General features: G+C 43.5%; 1 protein-coding gene across 1 annotated transcript in view; it reads right to left on the bottom strand.

Moving 5' to 3' along the window:
* The window catches only part of PSMD1 (proteasome 26S subunit, non-ATPase 1), a 70,196-nt gene extending 47,036 nt beyond the window's left edge, over positions 1 to 23,160 (bottom strand). Inside the window, exons 1-16 of the mRNA XM_071566275.1 lie at positions 23,003 to 23,160; positions 20,889 to 20,932; positions 19,815 to 19,888; positions 18,939 to 19,108; positions 17,894 to 18,099; positions 16,516 to 16,659; positions 15,516 to 15,742; positions 14,834 to 14,897; positions 13,036 to 13,164; positions 11,787 to 11,875; positions 11,120 to 11,198; positions 10,172 to 10,345; positions 9,120 to 9,231; positions 8,280 to 8,476; positions 7,638 to 7,733; positions 7,053 to 7,117 (exon numbers count right to left, since the gene is read on the bottom strand). Of these exons, the coding sequence (XP_071422376.1) occupies positions 7,053 to 7,117; positions 7,638 to 7,733; positions 8,280 to 8,476; positions 9,120 to 9,231; positions 10,172 to 10,345; positions 11,120 to 11,198; positions 11,787 to 11,875; positions 13,036 to 13,164; positions 14,834 to 14,897; positions 15,516 to 15,742; positions 16,516 to 16,659; positions 17,894 to 18,099; positions 18,939 to 19,108; positions 19,815 to 19,888; positions 20,889 to 20,932; positions 23,003 to 23,018 (1,886 nt within the window). The 5' untranslated portion in view covers positions 23,019 to 23,160. The remainder of the gene's footprint in view (positions 1 to 7,052; positions 7,118 to 7,637; positions 7,734 to 8,279; positions 8,477 to 9,119; positions 9,232 to 10,171; positions 10,346 to 11,119; positions 11,199 to 11,786; positions 11,876 to 13,035; positions 13,165 to 14,833; positions 14,898 to 15,515; positions 15,743 to 16,515; positions 16,660 to 17,893; positions 18,100 to 18,938; positions 19,109 to 19,814; positions 19,889 to 20,888; positions 20,933 to 23,002) is intronic.
* Positions 23,161 to 23,508: the final 348 nt, after the last annotated feature.

Below are 23,508 nucleotides of genomic sequence, written 5' to 3'. Positions count from 1 at the left end.
GATGTAAACACCATACACCTGGTATGGATGTATGGCCAAACTTCACAAACTAAGATTTGGGCAGGGCTCTCCCCACGTGCCCTTCCAGCCTGTACAGTGGATGTTTTAGGTGAGGCACAGCATGCACAGAACTGGCCCCACCGTTTAAGTTCCAAGGTCCATCTGCCACATCCAAGTGAGCTTGGACAGCGATAGTGAAGCCCTCGGGACTGTCACAGCTCCCGGTACTGACCGGGGCTGACTCTGCTGAGCATCCGAGATCTGACGGGATGGGATGGCAGGGAGGCATTTACTGCCAGGGGACGGTCCCACTGAGACTCGAACTCAGGACCTTGGGATTCAGAGTCCAGAGTGCTCCCCGTTACACCACGGGTACACCTGGTACAGCATGCTGAACAACCTGGGGCACTGGAGCCCAAGGAGCAGAACACCTGCCAGAGCTCTGCTGGCTTTGTGCCCTGCACATCCGAGTCAGAAGTGCCAGAGTTCTGCCCAGCTCTCAGCACCGACTTCATATCACCACAGAGTGTCAGATTTCTTACTTCATATTGATAAAGATGCGCACACACAACTGCTACACAGCCCTCCTTCGTTCCACTTCCCCTCTGCCTCTCTAGGCAACCATCAACATGGCAAAAACAACAGTCAGGACAGAAGAAACTCCCACAATTTTGCTTTGGCATGACACCATGGTGTTTGCTATCAGTGCCATTCCCAGGAGAAACACTGTTTTCTCCAATGGAAAAGGAAGATTTCTGCCCATCAAAGAATGAGAGGAAGCTTTTTCATTTAAACATGGGAATCTAGGTACCAAAATAGGAAAGATAGCTTGCCAAAGTGTCCATTTCTACACTTATTTTTAATGATTCATGTCAACACATGCTGCAGCTCAGATTTCTTGCCTCCAGGTATTGAGGTCCTTTCCAATCTCTGAAAAACTTCATGCTCTTAAAAGTTAAGAGCTTCTTGTTCTCTAAAGGATCCTCTTTACAAATGCTCTACACAGGTAATGGCAACTCATTTTCAAATTCATTAAACCCAGCACAACAAATGAGCCCTTTATTTTGCAAGACGCATACCCACAAAATCCAACAAGATTTTGCCATAAAAAAGTAATTTGTCAACTTCATTTAATGGCTCAAAGAATCTCAGCATTTTTGATTACTTAATTGAAAGTTAAGTTGCTGAACAGTAGTTTAAAAGCAAATTTCAAGGACTTGGTCAGACAACCAAATTAGTTATAAATCTCACTGCTTAAAGTGGCCAGTTAGAAAGCCTTAGTGTGTACAGTCCTAGAAAAGGAAAATATTTTTCTGAAATTAGAGGAGGAGAACATACAAGGCCAGTTTCTCTCCCTCTTCTCATGCACTCTGTGATTGAGTGATCTGAAATCTTTACACACAACCTTATAGGTGTGTAACAGGCACTACGGGCAGTATTTTAGGCCATAAGGGGGAAGCCGCTTCCTGAAGGAATAACTTTCTGAGTTTTCAGCAGGGTGCAAGCAGAAACTATGTCAGATTTGCACCAATCAATAATTTACTTATCTGTGAAGACATTCCAGTTTACAGGATGAAGTTGAAATACTTGTAAGATTTTCCAAAGCTCTCAAGTGATAAAAAGGCTGAGCCCTATTTTCCAGGGTAAGTAAAATCTCATGCATAGAAATAGTTTAGAACAAAGAGAAAACAATGGCAGGGAAAGAATAAATGCAAGATGTCATACTATATTGCTTGAAACAATGAATGTATTTGTGCAATCTAATTGTACAGCTACAATTCTCATTAGAAGTTGGATTAGTTTTGCCAGATGCCAAGGGAGTTCTCCAGTGCATTCCAGTTTTGTCAGTGAAGACACACAGCTCTGTTTCCAGTTTCAAACCTGCAGATAAAGGCATTTTCAAGTCCAGAAAGACTTCAGTGAAAGTCTATGCCTTCTTCTGATTATAGTAAGGTTTCTGCTTCTATTTCACTGAAAGAGATCCTCATTCTCCTCTCCCAGAAAGACTGAGTAAAACGAAGATAAAATGGGTTGAAGAGTAAACAAAACCCTTTTAAGCTTTCCTACGCAAGAATTAACAAGCAGAGATGTTTCAATAAATTCCTCTTCTTCACAATTATAACCCTGAAAAAGTCACTGGTACAGGTCACGTTAGAGTGACTGTCAGTCTCATACCCAATCACCCAGACCATCTGCCATCTGCCTCCTGGATAAAGGTAGTCAGAGGAGTTAAACAAAACAAACTGCCCAAGTCTTCCTGGAATAAAATCCAAGTATCTGATGTGTTTGCCTTAAAACAAATATATAGTGTTAAAATACCAAAGGCTATGTAAACACAAAGAATACAAAAGCAGGAAACATTATTATTTCACATGCATCATCCTAAAATGAAAAACTGAACACAAGCCATGCAGAGTTCTCCGTATTTGGGTAGCCCACACTTATCAGCTGAGACTACACCTTCCTTTTGGGAATCTCCAGAGGCTGCATTGTTCCCTCTCCTGCCCTCAGCCTTTTCCCAACAATACTGCACCATGGCAAAAGCAACATCCTAAAACTTAAGCCCTGCTTCCCTATGGCTCTCATTCCCCTGGACTTCACAACTCCTATGAGAGCATTGAACCTTTTTATTCCACACTTTGAAGCACTGCTGCAGCCCACATTGAAGCTTTCCCCCAGATCAGATTTGTTCTGTTCATAAAACATTTACCTCCTCATTTTGTATATAAAGTGTTTAGATACACTGCAGCACTGCTCTAACAGGATAAAAACAGAGCTGACTACGTAAGCCAATCACATCTCACTCTGCAATATCAACAAAGACCAATTCATGATCTAAAGTGGTAAAAATTAAGATTAAAATAATTGTTTCCAATTCTGAAAAGCAAAACACTTGAAATTTATCATGTTTTTCATCTCATCATAACAGTCTTTTAAAAAATCTGACCAGAAATCACAAGTGCCTTAGATGCTGTTTTCCAACAGGCATAAATATTTCTCATAAGCCACTTCAGTAAAAAAAAGGACCAATATATAAACATCTACAATAAGGTAAGTTTGCCATCTACAATCAGTGGCAAAAGGATCAGGACTAGGAAAACAGATTCATATTACAGCAGCCAACTCAATGCCTCACTTTTCTTCTTGCAATTTCACAACCTACCTTCTTGTCCAGCCCTGCATCCCACACTGCAAGCTCCAAACATCTCAAGCTTTATTCAAGCCTCTCCACCACTTGACAGCAACATTTTACTTTAAAGTGTCTCCTGTAAGAAGTGACCATTTTTTAAAAAAGGGAACACACAGTTACAGGTTTCTACGCTGTAGAATTTTGACTGTCTTGTTAGCTGAGAAGAGGAAGAAAGAAGGAAACAATTCTCTTGCACTGGAGTATTTTCTGGTCATTTAGTAGAGCAGCATGAAAATGATCTCTTGCAAAATACATAACTAGAGCCCAATATTTCTATGGCATTAAGCCAAGAGGGGAAAACACCACGCCAAGTCCTACAGTCAGCAAGCTGTGCTTTCCATCCCCAGTCCTAACCCATGAACTGCTTCTAAACGAGTAGCAGCAACAACCCTGCTGGTCCAGGTCAAATTCTACATACAGGGTTCCCTGGAAAGCTTTGGGGAGCTCAAGAATAGGATAAGGCAGTTAACTTCTGTGCTGTAGCAACAGGACCCTGCAATGTATTCTGCAGCTCAAGCAGGATGTCTGACACTGCTCTGCTCCCCTGGGTGACCTGCCTGCAGATGTTCCCACAGCCAACCAAGTGTGGATCCAACATCTCAAAGTGTAACTGGCACAGCAGCACCAACCCCTGGTCCTCTAATCCCTTCTAAGCTCTTGCAGCACAGCTGATGTTCTGAGCAATGCCCAGAGCCATCAAGTGTTCCTTACACGGCTCACCCTCCAAGTGCCAGAGGAACCCTGAGATCAGCTCAGTTGGTTAAAACTTGGTTGTAGTAACGCCAGGGTCATGGGTTCAACCCCCTGTGTGGGCCATTGACTTAAGAGTTGGACTCAACGATCCTTGTGGGTCCCTTCCAACTCAGAACAGTCTGTGATTCTGTAACTGCTGAGCACACACAGCCAGTGATCCTGTTGCAAAGCGAGAGTTTCACCAACTTCTCATGATTTCTCCAAACTGTAACTAGGTAATTTAGTATCTTTCATAACACACTAGAAAATTTAAGCTTGCAATTCTTAGGTAAAACTTGAGAACCCAGACTAAAACATCCTGTCTAAACCCTGATTCATGAATTTTGAATACTGAAGAAGCCACACACATTCTTTTGTAGAGTTTTCTAGTAAATCAAAAGAACAGGAAAAAAATATAAAAAATTTTCCATGCTTAAAAATATTAATCTTTTAAAAATATTGATCTTCTAAAGTTTAAACCTTTTATATTTCAAGCAAAACCTTGTTGCTCTAAAATTAAATGCCATGTTTCATTGCATTATACACATTGCACATTTTACTCTGATATCGTGCTGTTTTCATTAATTGTAGCCATAAAAGTCAAGATATGCTCTTGAATGTACACAGGGCTGTATGTATGTGCTAGCAAGGAAGACTCACAGAGGTAAACAAGGACAGCAAAGCCTACAGAATGTTCTGCTATGCAAATGTATTACCTAAAAATAGCGGGTTTGTGACGTTTAGGACACTTTTAGTTCAAATCCCAGAGGAAGAGCATTTATTCACAGATAGCTGTAACAACAGGAGAAAACAAAGTAGGTACTTATGACACAAAGTGAGTCTGTGGGCTGTAGTTCTGTCATGTTCAATCAATGGTGCTTTTAAGGAAATTAGTCCCCTCTGACTGGGTAACCTCCACCCTTATACTGATTTTACTATTCCTGTAGGAGGAACAGACAGAAGCACAAGTATGAGCTACTCCTCCTGCTGCAGTGTACAACCCAGAGGATGAAATCAGAGCTCCAGCATGTTCAACCCTACAGTAACGCCATAAATTGCCTGAGAAAAATGCAGACCACATAAAAAAAATTTGTTCTCTCATTTAAATCCTGACTTCATAGTTCCCTTTCACATACAAAGCATTCAATGAGAACTTTTTTCACGGGAGCTTCAGTGACAAACTCACGATCACTTTTTCTTTATTTCTCTGAACACCTGCAATGTTGAGCTGGACCAGTGCATATAATTAGTGCCAACTTGCATTTTCAGCAAACAGGAAAAGTAACTATAAAACCAGTGCCTAGATCTCTACACTGACAGGCATTTTTTCCAGGAACTGAAACACAGCTTTAGGTTTCTAACCAGAGACAGTAATGCCAGGGGTGATCTGTGGGGCCCTCTGAGCAGAAAATCCCCTCCATTGCTGCATGGGAATGGAGGGGTCTGGGCTAGACAAGCCAAAGGCTCCCTCCAGAGCTAGGTCTTAAAGCAAACAACTCATCATGTATCCTGTGAAAGGCAGCAAGCAAAAACTATTGGCAACTACCACACCCTGACCCAAACCTTCTGCCGTCAGAAGCCAATGATAATCAACTAAAAAGTTTTAGTCCTTGCTACCAAGTAAAGTGGACACTGGAATTTATGAAGAAATGCTCCTCCGTGTTGAACAGGTAAATTTTGGACTGCACCTCTCCAGAAAGGGAAGGGAAGAGGCAGAACAACACCTGAACCACTGCAGAGCAGGTGAAAGAGTCGAAGATGATGTCACCCATTTCCACTGCTGGATATGGAGAGAACAGGCCCTGAACTATGCACTGCTGCAACCAATGCCAGCACACAGTAAATGGTTTAGCTCAGAGCCTTGAAAGCTTCTCATTTTGGTAGGAGCTATCAATGTCCAATTATGTTTTGCATTTGTTGAAAAGAAAAATTACACTGAAATCTGAGATCAAAAGGACTTTGTCACAACCTGTTTGGAAAAAACATGACTGAAACTATGGAAGGCTTGCATGGAATTTTCATTCTGTACACAGATGCACAAGTCAGTTAAACAGACCCCTTGGCTTCAGGAGAGGGCCTGTTTGCTCTGCAGCACAGAACAGGCTGTGCTCGTTGGAAACGACAGAGCAGAAGCGCTTTGGAGACACCTGCTGCCCACAGAGAGAATCCACCCTGTTTGTAAACCACAGCCAATGGCTGCCAGAACATCCTTCAGCTAAAGCAGAACGGCACTGAGGCAGTTCTGTGTGAGGAGCAGCTTGGTTAATGACAAAGTGACTGCTCACATCAGTAAGCCAGATTTTTAATACCATCTTTAAGAATCTCTCATCCTGCTTTTAAGGACAGCCACTAACTCAAAGATGTAAGGACAGATTTTTACATTAGAAGTGTGGACCCAAGTACGCACTACTGCCTCTCAGGCACACTCAGAGTGCTCAGATTACACAGACTACTGCACTAACAGGTGAAGGTGTAGCCCTTGAGGAGCCTTCCAATTCCCCAATCTAATTAAAAGAAAAAACAAAACCACCACAAACACTCCTTAGGAACTGTAGGGCAGTACAAAATACTTGTTCAGTGACAGATTTCAATTTAGAGAACCAAAGCAAACATTAAGACTGTTTTCTGATGGGCTCACATTAAAATGTAACACCAGAAACCTGTCAGGGTTTAACTGGATACCTAAAAAACAAAAACTATTTCAATGTCCTTCTTCAGGTTTCCTTTAACCAAAGTCACAACCTCCAGGAACATTTTGTACAGCCATTAGGCAGATATTTGAGTACTGCTGCCTTGAAGAGGCCTGGCACAAACACTATGTATTTAATTTTTAATTAACTTTCAATCATACAAATATCAATTTTTCATTCCATTTGTCAACTGCATCTAACTCTATTCAGACAATTAAACTCTAAGTCCGGAAACCCATCGAAAGGCTCATTAAGCATCTGCAGAACATTAAAGAACACTTCTAATTCTGAACCCAGTTTTATTGCCTCTCATTTTTTTAACTGTTCAGCATCCACTCAGAGATTGAGTCATTTTGTGAAAGCAGCAGCACACACACTTCCTGCAAAAGTCACAGACATCAATTTGAAGGCTGTAGAAGTGACCAAGGAAGATACTGTACCTGAACAGAATGAAACCAAGTGACTCCACGGCTGCTCGCCTGACGTCATCGTTCACATCACTCACCTACACAAGGGAAAACAGGACACTCACAATACAGCTAAAACACCAGAGGACTCTGCAACAATTCAGGCCAGTGGCAGTTACGAAAACAGGATTCTAGAGAAAGTTAGTTAACAATCATGTTCAGCCTTCACTGAAACAGCTTCATCCTTGTTTGCACACCAACTGCAAGCCCATCAAAGAGCACAGAGACCTCATCTTTTAAAAATTAAACTTGTTTTTCTCCAGCCCACCATTACACAGACTATTCACTGCAAGCTTGTTACTAGCTACTTCAGGTTCATGTTTTATTTTTTAAATAGGTTCCTTTTCTGTGATACCAGCTTGAATATTTTCTTGCTGAAAGTCTAGTCCTAATGTTGGAAGGCCCTGCTGGTTCTCCTCATAGTAAAGCTTTCATCACTTCACAATCTCTGATTTGGACCAGAACATTAACACTGCAGACACAAAGCCTGTCAAAGAGAGGTGCTTACTTTCTCACCACAGATTTCTCCCTCTGTGCTCCCCAGCCCACAGTACTTACAGCCACATGCAGCAGGCGTCTGATGGCCTTGTTGTTCCCTGAGCCACAGTACGCCATAGCAACAGTGTACATTCCGGAACGACGGAGAATTGGATCCTGGAAGAGGAAGCATCACTATTTAACATTCATCCAAACAGTGGCACAAGTAACTCTGGCTTTAAATCTGTGCCGCTATTGGGCCTGGAATCTGGAAATAGATAGCAGGACTGCTTAATTGTTCATTTGGGATGAGTAACAGGACAATCACCAAAGCATGGTTGTCATTACCAATTTCAGAGGGACAGAAAGTTACTGTGCCACAGACTGCCGAAGAGTATATGGCAAATGTGTCACTCTGCTTCTTATTTGCTATCTGCTGTTGACCACTAGAGCCAACTACATGAATGACCCACCTACAGCAAACCCTCATCTGTTTTTAACCATTGTGCCCTGTTCTGCTCCTTGATGCTGCTCACAGGACTATGAAGACCAAGTATGAGGCTAAAAAAATACAAAACTTAGGTACTGTTGTTCTTGTATTTTTCATCAAAGTGAAGCAATTTGTGAAACAGCCCCCCTAGAGACCTATGTAAGAACAGCCAACCCACTGTAGCTGGAGATTTCCCAATGAACAGTTAGGGACTGAGTCACAGCTCAACTTGCCTTGTCTCTGCAGAGACTCTCAATGAGAGCATCTGCCTCCTCCATCCGCCCGTACATGACCAGAGCAATTCCAACCGCGAGGCCTCGCAGGATCTTCTCATGTTGAGTTTCCTGGGCATAAGCAACCATGTCCTCAATAGCCTGGGCATTTTTAGATCCCAACATAACCAACCCCAGTGCCAGGCCAGCTGCCTCACCTGCAAAGCACAGAAAAGCAAAAAAATCAAGCAAACTCAGTTCCCAAAAATAGTAAATATTGTATCTACAGGATCACACAAGATGTAGGCCAACAGATCACTTCTGGACACCACCTTGCCCAGCAACTCCATTATTCATGGCCAAATGTGCTTGTAATGACCTACTAGCCACAATTCAGTGTTCTTCCCTACCAGATTCAATTATCTTTTCCTTGGGCCAAAAGCCCAGGAGATCATTTTCCTGTGAGTCCCTTCCAGTGCAGCAGTAGCTGCCACAAGCTTCTCCAAGCCTACCTCTCAGCCCAGAAAAAGCACTGGCCCTGGAGACCAGGCACACTGAATAAAAAGCGTACGACAAAGGAAAGAAGAGAGCAAATTAAGGGACTGTTTAAAGACCCAGCATGTCTTCTGAATACTTGGCATAGTGCCACAAACCAGCCCTGACAGGACCTCTGAACATGCCTGACACACAACAAAAGAACCATGATGATCAGGAAAAGGTCAGTAAATAAAACACAGCTACAAACAATCTATGCTTCAAAAAGAAAACCTGGGAAATTGAAAAAAAAACCCCACCACCAAAAAACCCCAGATGCCTGATAAGGCCTCAGATGGTTATTTGCTTTGAAAGCAGAACACTTACCTGTCACTGCATCATCCTGGTATAGATTTGTTTTCAGTAAATCATACACATCTTGACGTGCTGTCCCCATGGCAGCCAGACCCAAGCCCAGGCTGCCACCGTGTCGCACAATCTAGAGAAGAACATGCACGTTCAGTTATCACACAGGAGGGAACAATGCAGCTTCAGCTGAAGCAGACTTATTTCCATCAACATAAAACTGCAAACTTTTATCCCCACATGACCCACACTGATCTCTTGACCTGCTAATAATATCACGTTCACTGTTTTAGGCAGTAGGTCCAATGAAAGAGGCAGAAAATGGAATAGAAACAGAGGTTCAAAAGCCCAAAACTAAGTGAGTATCACAAGCTTTACACATGGCACTGGAGACTTTCTAGTAACTTCAAGGTCTTTTTCCCCACTGAGTGATTTATGTAAAACAATAAATTCGAGCTATGTGTAACAATTAGTGGCTAATTAGAGATTATAATCAGAAAGTTAAATCAGTACCCACTTAAACAGTCTATAACCTCTTTTGTTCTAGCAATGGATACAGGAAAGGTGGTACATTTGCAATAAGACAAGTGGGATCTGTTCACAGAATTTTTAAAAAGTAATCTGAAATTCCACAAAAAGAAGAAAGGAACATGCTGGGACAATGATCTATTCCAAACTTTAAAAGATATTTTTCGTAGAGGTCTACAAACAGCAAAGTGGTGAAGTAAAACACTTCTCATTGTGCCACATGCATTAAAACTACAGGGCACTTTTCCTTGACAGCCAAGCCATGAGCAGTAACAGTGCCTGAATACTGCAGGCCCACTAGCAAAGGACATATATCTAGTAGTAAACATGATAAAGATACAGTCACTGTCCTAAAAATCTTACCTACACCTCAAGCAATAGGTTGTTAAAACCAACCTTTAACCAATCTTTTAAGGCCCAGAGGAGGTCTAAGTACCATACTACTGCCATGGTCTCAATTACCTCTACTCCCCCACTTCTAAACCAGCCAGCACTTTTGCCCATTCCCAACAAAACAAAGGGTCATTACTGGACCCAGTACATACATCATTACTGGCATTCTTCAGCTGGTTCAGCAAGTAGTCAATGATGTCCCCACCATGGTTGGCATGGATGAGACCCAAGGCATAGAGACCTCCCCCCTCCTGGTAGGCTGACCCTGGGGAGGTGTCCTTGGGCAGGTAAGTGGCCATCAGCTGTAATGCTTCTTTCTCATGACCCTGTATGCCCAGAGGAAGGAAGACAGTGGGAAGTGAAAGGTGAAAAAACAGCAGATGCAAACACTTCACAATAATATGTAAACACATCAGGAGAAAACATTACTTTCTCCACAAAAATCAGCATTTCAGTGCTGAGCAATAAGCAAAAAATCCCCCTGTACCGGGGTTCTAGTAACCACAGCACATGAGTACTCACCAATCACTTGGTCACTGATCTAAACCAGGACACATTTGGCCTGAAGCTACACCAATTCATTCACTAGAGCACTGCAATGAGGCTGAGGCACACAAAGCCATTATAAAGACTTCTATTATTTCAAAACAGCTTTAAAGATACCCTCCCTGTGAACAAAGTTGAAGAAAATGACTACTTGGGTCACCACTCCAACTTAGTGAGGCTTACTACACTAAAGACTTTGGCATGCCCCAGAATAAAAGAAAAAAAATTTAAGAAATACATACACGCAATTTTAATAACCAGAAACTATTGAATCTTTCAACTCACAAAGGAATAGAAGAGCTAGGAATAAGTCTCTCTCCTTAAGCCATGTTATCCTACCATGTTTTTGATTCTCAGTAAAACATGCCAAAAATTATACTGGTTATCAGATGAAATAATGTAAGCACAGATTTTTAGTGCAAAGACTCAAAATACATTATAGCTGTGCCAGATACACTGGAGTGAAGGCACCACTCAGAATCCCCATTTCCAGATTTTCAGTATTCACAAGTCAAGTATTTATACTAAGCAGAGGGAACTGAATGCAATGTTACCTTGTGTATAACACCCAAGCTGGCAGTGGCAGTAAACTTAGCCCAGTTAGTGGCCCTGGCCAGCCACTCCAAATTGTCTCTGGAAGATGAAAAGAGAAAAGTTATATAAAGTTTTTCATACAGTCTGTTCCTCATCCTGTAAGCAGGGTTTCAAATCAGAAAGTAGCTCCAGAAGGAAAGGAAGTTAACCACATTTCCACTCTCCCCTTCATTAGCCCTGATTTTTGCCTGGGTTTAGTCAAGCTTCCACATACAGGCGATATCAGTGAAAGATGGAGAACAATTGCTCAACACACAGGCTACCAACGCTCTGGGAGAAACTGTAGCAGTGTCTGGAGCTTTCCTCAAGTCTCTGGTAAGGTCAGCCCTGGTATTTCCCCTCCAACACTCATTCAGCACTGTCAGTCTCTACCAAAAAAACCCCATGTCATCTGAGAAATTCTCCAGCTGGTAAACAAAAAGAAGAGAAATTGCAGACCTCCACCCTCCAAATGCTCATATGGTTAGCAGTCAAATAAAGCCAGTCTCTGAAGACAGAGAAAAGGAAACATTCTCTAAGACCATTAGAGTTCCGTAGTCACTGCTTTGGAAGCACTGAGTTAACGAGGGCAACAATCCTGCCCAAACACCTCTAGAAAACACTGGAGCTTCCTTGCCATAGATTTACCTAAGGAACTGGTCACTGGTTGTCCCACAATGCATAAAGGAGTTTGCTATAACAGTTGCTGTATGACACACGGAATTCCGCACTGCATCCTGAAAGAACCAGAACAAACAGTGTCACCAGTTGGCAAAGATATGCCCCAGGTCACTTAACATGCTTGCCAGTACACCAGGAAAATGGATTGTAATGATCCTCAATTTAACCAGCAATTTCCATTTAATCAGTTAATAGATTGTTAATACACTTTAATATATCCTCAACCCATCTTTCCCATGCAAAACAATCCTTTCTATGAGTTTCTGTCAAAGACGTGTTTAGTTCAATTGCAACTGAGCTGCAGAACCCCCCCTTCCTGTTTCCCAGAAATAAGCACTGCAGAGTGTGCTGCTGATGTTTTCAAGCCATTCCCACAAATGTAGGATCACTTTTGAGCACTTAACCAGTGGATGGAAAAGATTTTCCAATACATTTGAAGTGCCTCCTGAAATAGATGAAGCCACTCACAAGCAATCCTGAACACTTTACTGATGATGTGCATCTTATTTCACATATGAAAATCTTCCCCTATGGTTTCTAATAATCATTTAAGAGAGTCTAATTTACCTGAAAGTTTTCATTTGGCCACCCGTGAGTAACATCCTCCAAAACAAGATCAGTTACTCAATTCACTAGCACTGCCTCCATTACAGTATCTGACTGTTTTGTCTCCAACATGGAAATGTTGGTCTCTTAGGACATACCAGGATTCCTTTAGCCAAGCTGAAGTTCTGGGATCACATAACACCTCAACCAAGACACCAGCCTACAGTCCTGGCTGATTCCCTCCCTCCCCTCCCAATGAGCAGTATTTGCAATGCATCAGACATGGAGCTGCAAGGTGAGTTTTGCCCATCTTACTGAAGAGATGAAAAATTAACCCACCAAAAAAAGTGGTGAGGAAAAGATTAGTTTCTATAACCAATCAGAAATACATGTTTTAAAAAAACAACATGCAAATAGCAGCCTGTCATTAGGTCATACTAACTGTAAGCTGAAACAATCTGATTATATGGCTTTCTTTGGGTGCAAACAGCTCTTCAGCCTCACGAGTTCAAGTTGCAAATGTTAATTTATCATGACTAAAACACATTTGTATCCTCGAAACCCAGGGAGGTCATTCTAAAACATAAGATAATGTTGTAAAATAACAGGATCATGGTCAAAACAAGCACAGGATGAATCCAAGATAACCATATTTAACAAAGCCTCTTACCTTTGTATTTTTAAGGATCATGAGGTCTGTATTGTTGTTTCGTATTAAAAACTGCAGATGTAACTCTATGGCCATTTCCCCACTTAAAATTTTAATCATTTTTGAGATCTGGTCCTTGGGCTCTGGGTTCTTCACATACAAGCAAAAAGAAGGAAAAAAATCATGAGAACCCAACTATGGCTCTGTTAAAAAACAATTCATGAGAGGCCACTCTGGTATGTTTCCATCTCCATATGCCAAAATCCATCAGGTTTTAGAACTAAAAAGATGTTTTCTGTCCCTGATGCACTAACCCAAACCTCAGAGATAATCAAGTCCCCTTGTGCACAACAGTGCAGGTGGGAAAAGACTCTCCAAAAAGAAATGTGTTCTATCATCGAAAGCAGAAGGATATGAGTGACACCTGACATTCTCCAAGATCCTGTTTGGCCTCACAGACACAATGAGTTCCTGCAAGAGACAACCCCTTTTACAAATGTGAACTTGTATTTCCATGGCAGCTTTAGTGGAGAGGGCCACAAACTGCAATGCTTTGCATGACCCTGTTGAGCTGCAGCACCCTCCTTGTGAGCTACAGGCTTCATTTAGAACAGCAGAATTAAGAGGAATCTCTAATACATTCATCTTCAAGAACTCTTAGAGAAAGTCTCCTTCTTCCTCATGATGGAACAGTTGGAAATTAATCTGTGGAAACTGAAGTTTCTTCTGAGCAAGGTAAAAAGTACATAACAATTCTTTGTTAGCTGGTCAGAGACCAGCCAAGCATGAGTACTTCAGCCCTTAAACTAATTCCCTCAGTTATTTCTTTGTACTCAGCACTCTGAATAGTGGAAGATTAAGCTCAAGAACATTTCTGACCACACAGATCGTTTTTGTGTACATGGCACAGTCAGCAAGGCCAATGCAGCAGAAACTGATCCAGGACACCTTTCCTGCACAAAAGCACTGTTAGAGGTTCCTTGATGGGCAAGAAACTCAATGCCTTTTGTTTTCCTTGGGAAATATAATTTGAAGAAAACACTTCTCTTTGCCCTTTATTTTTAAGTTATTTGCAAGAATCTTTCAAAGATTCCCAACTTTTGTTTGCAAACGTGTACCATGGGGAAAAAAGATGAAAAAAACCCACTTGTCTTGAGTTCTACTTTCCTCTCTAGTAGCATTTCTTTTCTTCAGCATTGGAAGTGTCAGAACTGCATTAGCTATTCTACATGCCAAAATGCAACTGCATGTGCATGTTAGAAGCAAACTCACTTTTCCCAATACTTGGAAAGAAACTAAACAAAAATAGTCCAACCAGTTGGCTCAGCACCACACAGGCCAGAGGCAACTTTACCCCTTCTTGGAAAAGGAACATCAGCATCCCCTCCTGCCATTCCTGAAGAATAGCATCAGTTCTATCCAGCCAGAACTACAGCTGGATTTCTGAAGGAGAAATAAAAAAATGCATCAAGCTAATTCACTTGCTAAGGTTCTCAGCAGCAGTTAAATTTCAGGCCTTTTCTTCTGGAATGAGTTAATTATTTCAGTATCAACAAAAAACAAATGAGGCAGATCCTTCTGTCCCCTTTGTCAGAACTCAGTAACTCCCACTGAACTCTGCCCACTTCCCATTCTTGACCATTTTCAGTACGGACTATCAGATGTCTCATCCTCAGAGATCATCTGTCACCTTATCTCCAAGCAAGACAGAAAAGGAAGTCCATTCTTTATTAGCCAAACCAATCTGGCAACCCTTGAGATTCAAAGGGAACACATAAGAAAAACTAAGCAAGGAAGATATTTTGGAAATGGCACTTACAATTTCTGCACACTTCCCTGCTGCACAAGTGCTTCCTGCTTTCTCTTCTGCTTCCATAGCATCACTGAAACAAAATAAAAATGAAAAATGCAACCCAGCTCACCACTTGTAACTAGTCAAAAAGGATAATTACAGCTGAACACTGTCCTGAAAGAGAAGCCTGGGATTTGGAGATGATCTACCTGGAGATCACTGCTGAGCAGGAAACTCATCCCCAATTCAATTTTCAGGGAATCTGTAGATAAAGGCCTGGAAAATCCTTCTCTATTATTCCATACATAGAGACAACAAAAACAGAGATGTTTGTAGGTAATGAAGAAACAGAGACATGGGAGAGAACAAGGTCAACAAAGGATAATTAAAGCTGCACCAAGAAACCTTGAGCTCATCACTATTAGCACAGATCTTAGAGCGCTGACATGGAAATAAAACATATTAAGATGTTGTTAGCACCTTGTTCTGATGCATCACAGGCTGACACAAATTACTCTGTGCCTTTATTTCACTGGAAGAGGGAGAAAAACACAGCTATGCTTGGGTCACTGATTCAAAGGTATTTATACCCAGCTCCTCACAGGTGCATAAACACTCCTATTTAACCAGCCCTGATCTAGGCAGGATTGTCCATCACACACCAAAGACAGTGCAGAGATCAGGCTGGGCACAGAGCCAATGTCCCCACCTGTCCTTCTCCGATCCAGGGACGGTGCCGGTGTTGGTGGAGCCAGGCACCGAGGCAATGGGAGTGCCAACCGTGCGGAGATTCTGGATGACAGAAGACAGGAATTGCTGGCTGGCACTTTCATACAGATCAAAGCAAATTTGGTAGGCCATGAGAAGGTTGTCATCCTTCACCAGCTTTTCCAGGATGTCACTCACAGCCTGTGGGTCATCCAGGAATATCAGACACTGAGCAGGAGAAAGGGAAGAACAGAAAAACAATAAATTCAGGAGGCATTAGGTATTTCAGAATGAAAAAGCAACATTACCCAAGGCCATACTCCAAATCCCTCATTTGCTGCTTCCACAGAACACCCCTTCAAAGAAACAAAACTTCTCTTTTATAGGAGACAATAGAAAACTTTGAAAAGTTTTCACAGGTCAGTTGAAAAACAAGACCAAATACTACAATACTTTTGTTTTTGAAAACAGACAATGCTCAACTAAACACAGAACTTCTATAATCACATTGAAGAAGTATCAGTCATTTTGTAGGCATGTCTCAGTGAAAATGAAACAGGCATAGCACTGAGACACAAGCACGTGGCACACCAAGACTGGCAAAGGCCTGAGAACACCTGAGTAACTTCCTAACTGGTTGTCTAAACACTTTCAGACAATGGCTTACCAAAAAAAACACTCGAAATGTTTTGGGAGGAATGAAAAATATTCCAAGCTGCAAACCTATCATCTGATACTCTGTACATAGGCTTACAATATTCTGTCAGAGTTGTCTATGTCCTCAGACTGCTTTCAAACACACTTTTTCACTATAAATTAACCTAATGTTCAATATTTGCATGTCTTTTTTGAGTCACTCTGACAGATGTTGGAAGCACATCATGACTAAAAGGTATTTCATTTAACTGAACAAAAAGCAGAGACAGGTTAAATTCCAAGTCAAATACACCTACAGAAGAGTTACTTTTTATGATCTTTAAACACAGCTCTGAGAAGTTTACCTGGCACACGTTGATGAAGTCTGGTTTCTCCAGATTCATGTAGATTTTAACTAGAACTCTCAAGACTTTATTACGGAATTGTTTATTCTGCATCAGAGACATGCAGAGCTTCAAGCTGTAGGCCAGCATCCCAGGAACATCATTCTGAAAGAAAATTCAGGGATATCAAGTCTGTGTTTGGACTGACAAGTAGGATTTAGAAACTAAAATATTTCTATTTCATAAAGCAGAGTAAACACACATGCAAATAAATCTTCAGTTTCCCATTTTCACAAAAGCTTATATGCAAGTGTACTGCAGTTTAAAGAAAAAACACCATGAAAGACATTCAGGACCAATTCAGTAGTTAGAACATGCAAAGGGTCAATTTAAAAGTTTAATACCTAATCCCCTTTATTCACCCTTCTTGTTCAAACGTTCAGTTTTGAATGCAGTGAAATCCACTGCATTAACATGAAATGCCAGCAAAACAAACCATGCACCAAGAAAAGATCCTCAACACACTTATTTCTTGCTTGAGCCTAAAACAGATTTGGTTTCTAGACTCCAGAAAGGTAATTCAAAATGAGGGATTTATAATGGGCAATCAAGTTTGCAAATGCATAGGACAACAAAGAGAACAGAAAGCAAGATGGATGTCTTATGATTATTGTTCTCACATATGGAAAGGGAAGACATCCAAACTTATGGGTAAGCTGTAAACTGTAAAATGGTAAAAAAGGATTTTCACTATGTGTCTGGCATGTGATTGAGATACTGCAGAATAACAAGTCTGCTGAGCTGCTGCAAATGACTACAGGTGTGCTTCTCTTACTGCCACTAATAGTAACACAACTTACCCTAAAACCTCAGTGAAAGATGTTGAATCAGGCTGTACTACCTTGGGAGTCAGGGAAAGCCAAGACTGCACACAGCCATTTACTGAAAATTAGAGCAGCTCACCCAACTACTGGATTAGTTTTGTTTTGCTTGCCATTAATAAATCACTTACCCAGCCCTAAGGATCACTTCGCACAGTGAATTACAGCAGATGGCAGGAACAACTAAACAAAACAGCTGTTCTTACATTATGCCAGACCTAGTCCAGTGTCACATCTCCGCCAGTAGCTGGCAGGGAATACATTACGAAGAGAGCATACAACCAAACTTCCTGAGAATATTCTCCCAACAACTTGTAGCTCAAGAATTTCCAAAAGGTCTCTCTCCACTTTGATAGCACCAAGTGGCTCTGCCTTCCATGACCACGCTGAACTGAACACCCTTGAGTTTTACCTTTTATTCTGCTCACACAAAACAGGGCAAGTTCCACAGCAACATGGATCTTGCACCTGCCTTCCAGATCCGTGCCTGGACAGGCACATCCTGCCTTGGCACGTACCGACTCAAGGATGGTTTTCTCGAAGACGTCCAGCCGGCGCGTCTCCAGGGCGATGCCGATGGCCTGCTTGTACTTGTGGTCATCCAGGCACCGCTGGAACATCTTGTTCACTATCCCTTCCAGTCTCTCATCCACAGGTTTCTTCTCCCCTTCCGGCAGCTCCGCGTTCTCCACACACTGCTTGGTGTAGTGGTCGATACATTTTGCTGAAGAGAAAATGGACAAATAAGAAGGGAAAAGTCGACTTCCCAGAGTTTTGCAGTTTTTTTACGAGGGAAGTTTTTTATACATTCCAGCAGCAAATCCAGCATATGGGAAAGACAGGCACAAGAATGATCTGTGTAGTCATGTGCAGAAAGTGGTGGTGGAAGATACTCAGCTCCTAACAAACTCTGATTTTAGTGAGGAAATCAAGTAGGTATTTTACAAATGAAACCGAGGATTTGACCTTTGTTCAAGTGTCATGGTTACCTTAAACAAGGAAACAGGAGACATCCCGGCCCCACTGTAAGCAGTAGGTGGGGAGATTGAGAGCCAGCCCTGGCCCATCAAATCCCACACAAGGGACGTGACCTCAGCAGATGAGACTTTTAACAGGCATTCAAATTATACATGCATTCAACAGCTGACTTGCTCTCTTGTTAAGGGTGGATAAAAACAATTGTTTCCCTCAGTCAGGTGTGCAGCTACACCTACTGGTCAATTATTTTCAAAGTTCTGCTGAAATTGATAATGACATTAGCACCCAAATGAGAGAAAGGACAATAAACAACCAAAGTAATTTTTCTATCAGGAATTTGCTACAGAGTGAGGGTTAAGAATAAGAAAAAAAGTGGCAGAACTCTTAATTCAGTTCCATTACAGAATCAGAAAGCAGGAGAAAGAAAGTACAAATAAATTGGATAAAATTAGCTGCAGCATCAGTTTAAATGACACAAGGACAGCTAGAGGACTAGAGAGAAAAGCAGCTAAATTAAGAGAAATCTCAAAGCTACAGTAGCTTTGACAATAGAAGAGCTTTTCTTTTGCAGCAACAGTTTCTTACCAATGATGGTCTCCACATACTCTGAGTTGTCATTGACATTGAAGAGGTCACCTGCTCCCAGGGCATAGTTCAGAGACTCCTCAAAAGCTCCGAGGTGGTAAAACACCTTAGAAGCAACGAGAGCAGCAAACTGCCGGCTCCGGAATCCCTCGTCCTCATAGAGCACTTCACTGCAGAGAGGAGAGAGAGCAGCGTCAGCCCCGTGTGCTCAGGTCTCTTTAAGGCCACAAGGAGGGGCTTGACTGAACTTCCACCTTTGGGACTGTAGCTCCAACCCCACATCCACACACACTGGTGCTTTCCAGGAAATACAGAGTTAGAATCATGGAATTGACTGGGTTGGAAAAGACCTCCAAGATCATCAAGTCCAACCCTTGGTCCAACTCCAGTCCCTTTACCAGATCATGGCACTCAGTGCCACATCCAATCTCAGGTTAAAAACCTCCAGGGATGGGGAATCCACCCCCTCTCTGGGCAGCCCACTCCAGTGCCTGATTACTCTCTCTGTAAGAATTTTTTTCTGCTCTCCAACTTCAATTTCCCCTGGCAGAGCTTGAGCCCATCGTGCCCCCTTGTCCTATTGCTGAGTGCCTGGGAGAAGAGACCAACCCCCACCTGGCCAGAACTTCCTTTCAGGGAGTTCTGGACAGTGCTGAGGTCACCTCTGAGCCTTCTCTTCTCCAGGCTGAACACCCCCAGCTCCCTCAGCCTCTCCCCACAGCACTTGTGCTCCAGCCCCTTCCTCAGCCTTGTTGCTCTTTTTGTTACAGCTGAGATGCTGTACTAGCCAGTGTCAAACCACCAGAACTCAACCACGTCATATCTCATGTTCTTTTAAAGCAGCACACCCTGAAGTATTAAAGAGTCTTCTCTTACATTTTGTCCACCGATTCAGAGATTTCTGCCCAAAAGTCATTGACAACAGCATTCAACTTGTGAAGGGCAAACTCCTACAAAAAAAAGTGTTATTACATTAAAAATGCATTTATCACCTTTCCCCAGTAAAAATGAAGTACTAAGATGGATATCATAAACACTGACCCATTTCAACAGCAAATTCTGTTTAAAAGATCTTTGCAAGCACTCACTAATTTTTGCAAGTCCTTTGCAAATAAAGGGCTGTTACTTAACAAGTAAGACATTCCCTCCCATGGCCTCTCTGAGATGAATGACTGGCTAAAGTGACTGATAGGTGAAATTCCTTGAAATACCAAGTTTTCACAGTTTGCAGCACACAGCACTGGCCTGTGGTCTGTGCCAGCCAACTCCATTTATTCAATGGACACAGACTTTAGCAGGTAACAGTATCCAGGCTGGAACAGCCCAAATCAGTGCACAGCAAAAGCAGGGCTCAGTCAGACCCAGCACCACCTCTGCCTGCATCCAACAAAAACACTGAATGGATTACAAGGTGCATCTTCCCCTCCCAATAGGGGCCACCTTAACTGTTCAGGTACCTGAGAACCATCAGCACAACACCCCCCCAGGTCTTGGTGTCCTAAAGATTCACATGCTCTGCACACTGAAAAGTTTGTGCTGCTGTTTTTTTCATACTACTCTGATTTTAATTTCCAAGTGAACTTTATGATTTTGTTCTACATTGCTTAAACTATGCTAAAAACTCAAGACGTTCCTCAGCTTGAATTTTACACAGTCTAAATGCAGTCTCTGGAAAAATTTTAAGTAACAAAGCCCTGTTACCACCAGAGAGCTGAGAGCTTGGATGAACAGAGATTTTTACATTTGAAGCTCTAGTTTGATCCACGTTCAAAACACAGAAGTTTGCCATCTGTTATCACGTTATTTAAGCCCCTTCTTTCAGCTTTCAGGGTAGATGCAACTTGGTGCCCACCTGTTGCTGTCTAACCATTAATTAGATCCACTCCTTTTTGATTTTAAGCTCTCCACACATGCATTGGCTGTTGTTTGCTCTCAGATGTAAGTGCTTACCTTGAGCTGTGGCTCCTCTTCATCCAGAAGGGAGATAATTCCAGCTGCAAAGCAAGATCATAGTCAGTTTGGGACTCTCTGTATCAAAAGTCAGCTTGTTATTTAGTTCAAAGCCAACAGAACAGGAAAAAAAGGTTGTCTCTGGAATATTAGTTTTAAATCTTCAGTATTAAATTTCAAAGACCAGATTGAAGTTTGCATAAAAATGATGTAAAATAGTTCAGACTTTACAACTGAAAAGGTACATTGTTTATAAAAGATGATCCTTCTTAGAGGAAAACCTATTGGACAAGAACTCCAAGATTTTTTTCATGCCAAGGAAACTGGACCCATGGAAAAGAGATGTCACACCTCACAGCTTCAGCAAGACTTCTGGTGCTGTCCCAGAACATTTGTACAGACAGGTACAGGAATGTTATTTAACTGACATGACTGAGAGGTTCAGACCTTGGGGAGCTCATCTGAAGAACAGCTCTGGGCAGTTCCACTGTCAGACTGCAAGGATGCAACAGGAGGGGTTGGAACAGGATCTGATCAAAGTCCCACTCAATTCACTGCTTTAAATCTTTCATCTCTTGTACAGCTTGGTGACATTTTTGAATCTAAGTAAGACATGACACTGGAAAGGCTGGAGGGCCACGTGTGGCTCTGGGCTTTCCAAAGGTCTTGACAAACCTTAAAGGAGCAGGTGCAAGTCCAAACAAAAATGTGCAAATATAGAATCTGAATAGCACAGGGTTAAGATGAAACATGATCAGTAATACCATTTGGCTGCAGTGGGAGAAGGAGAACCCAACCTCACAGAGATGTGTAAGTGAGAGCAGCTCCTGGCAGATCCACAAGGCCCCTTCCCCCTCCCTGGCACCACAGGCCTGGCCAGAGCCATGTCCAGTGCTGGGCCCACCCTGGGAGTCAGGAGCAAACCCAGCTGTGCAGAGAGGGGCAGGGAGAACAGGGAATTCTGGCAACCAGACCCTGAGGGGAGGCTGGAGCCCCATAACTGCCTGGCCTGTGGAAGCCTGGGAAGGGTGCAGAGCCCAGGGCAGCTGCAGGGAAGGGAATAACCTGATCTCTGTCTCAGATATGAACAGGGGGAGCAAGACCAAACTTCAGTGAAGCTTCAAAGAAGGAGGTTTGATGACATGAAACGTTTTCTGTCAGTAACACAGTTGTGCACTGTGCCTGATGAGGTCACAGAGCCTCCCCCCTTATCAGAGATCTTTTATTAAACCAGGTCAGATACACATCCATCAGTAACAGCAACTGAGGGAGCACCAATGGGGCTCCTGGGCAAGGAAGGCAAATTCAGCAGCCCAGAGCTCCTTCAGCTGTTTTCTGCAACTCGACTCCAAACATTTGTTTCGGTGTCTTTTGTGGGGTTTTGATTTTTTCAAATTTTTTTAGCTTATTTTAAATAAGCTCCTGCATTCACCTGATCTGTCAGGAGGAAGCACTCTCACTCCTACATTCCGCCTACACCCCTCGCTCCAACACGCCATTTTAACCTTTTTAAAACCTCTCGGAAATCAGTTCCCACTTCCCATCACGTAAGGTAAGAGTTAAACGAAGCAAAGCGTTTAATCAGAGAACGGCACCTGGGGACTGTTTTCCTCTGCGCTGTTCCTCTCGCAAAGCCACAGCCACACAGACGTTAATTTCTGCCCTGAGTATTTTTGGAAACACTCCCATATTTTCTCACCCTCTCCAGCTCTCAGTGCAACATCCACCTCCCCGCGCGCCTCCCCATCCCGGCCTGACATTTCCTCCGCGAGGCATTTGCATTTCTGAACTCCCCCAAAGTCCTTCCTCTTGCCCCTCTCAGTCCCTGCTGCCCCTCCCGGGGCCCCGCCAGCCCCGCGGTGCTGCTCGTCCTGCCCGGTGCTCGCCCAACCGGGCCCGGCCCCTCCCGCCGACCGGGACCGACCGGGCACCGGAGCCGTCGGGAGGCACCACCAAGACACGGACAGGGCGCTGCGCTCCCAGGGCCGGTCGGGCCGCGGGGCGGCTCCGGGGCCGGGGCAGTGCCGGGACGGGCGGCCCCGCCGCAGTGCCCAGTCACGGCCCTGACTCAGCGAAACCCCGCCGGGCAGCGCCGCCGCGCGCCGCCGCCTCACCGGCCGAGGTGATCATGGTGCGGCCGGGCTGTCCCTCGCGGGGCGGGAGGTACAGGGGGGTCCGGGGGGTCCGAGGGTCGGTCCGGTTCGGTCCGACCCAGTCGCGCTGCCGCCACCGCCGCCCGGCCCGGAAGTGCCGCCAAGGCCCCTTTCCGGCGGCTCCGCTCTGCTCCCGGGAAAGGTGTCCGTGGTGATCGCCTGCGCGAGACGGCGAGGAAACCGGCAGGCGAGAGCGGGACAGCCCTGCCGCGGGGGCCTCGCGCCGGCCGCTGCCCCTCACGGAGCGAGCGGAGCCCACACGGGGCCCGCCGAGCCCGCACAAACCGCCCAGACAAACGGCAGCTTCCCCCGGTATTGCAGGCTGCCCACAATTGGGAGGCGTCTCTGTGGGCACAGCGTCTTCCAGGGCAGTGCAGGGATCAGAGATTTACCCCATGGATTCACCAGCTCTTGCCGGCCGCCTCTGCAGGCCCCAATGCCTCTCACATACATTCCCACCCAACCTT

This window comes from Pithys albifrons, chromosome 11 (genome assembly GCF_047495875.1).
Source record: "Pithys albifrons albifrons isolate INPA30051 chromosome 11, PitAlb_v1, whole genome shotgun sequence".
Taxonomy (NCBI): domain Eukaryota; kingdom Metazoa; phylum Chordata; class Aves; order Passeriformes; family Thamnophilidae; genus Pithys; species Pithys albifrons.
This window is presented reverse-complemented; position numbering and strand designations above follow the sequence as displayed.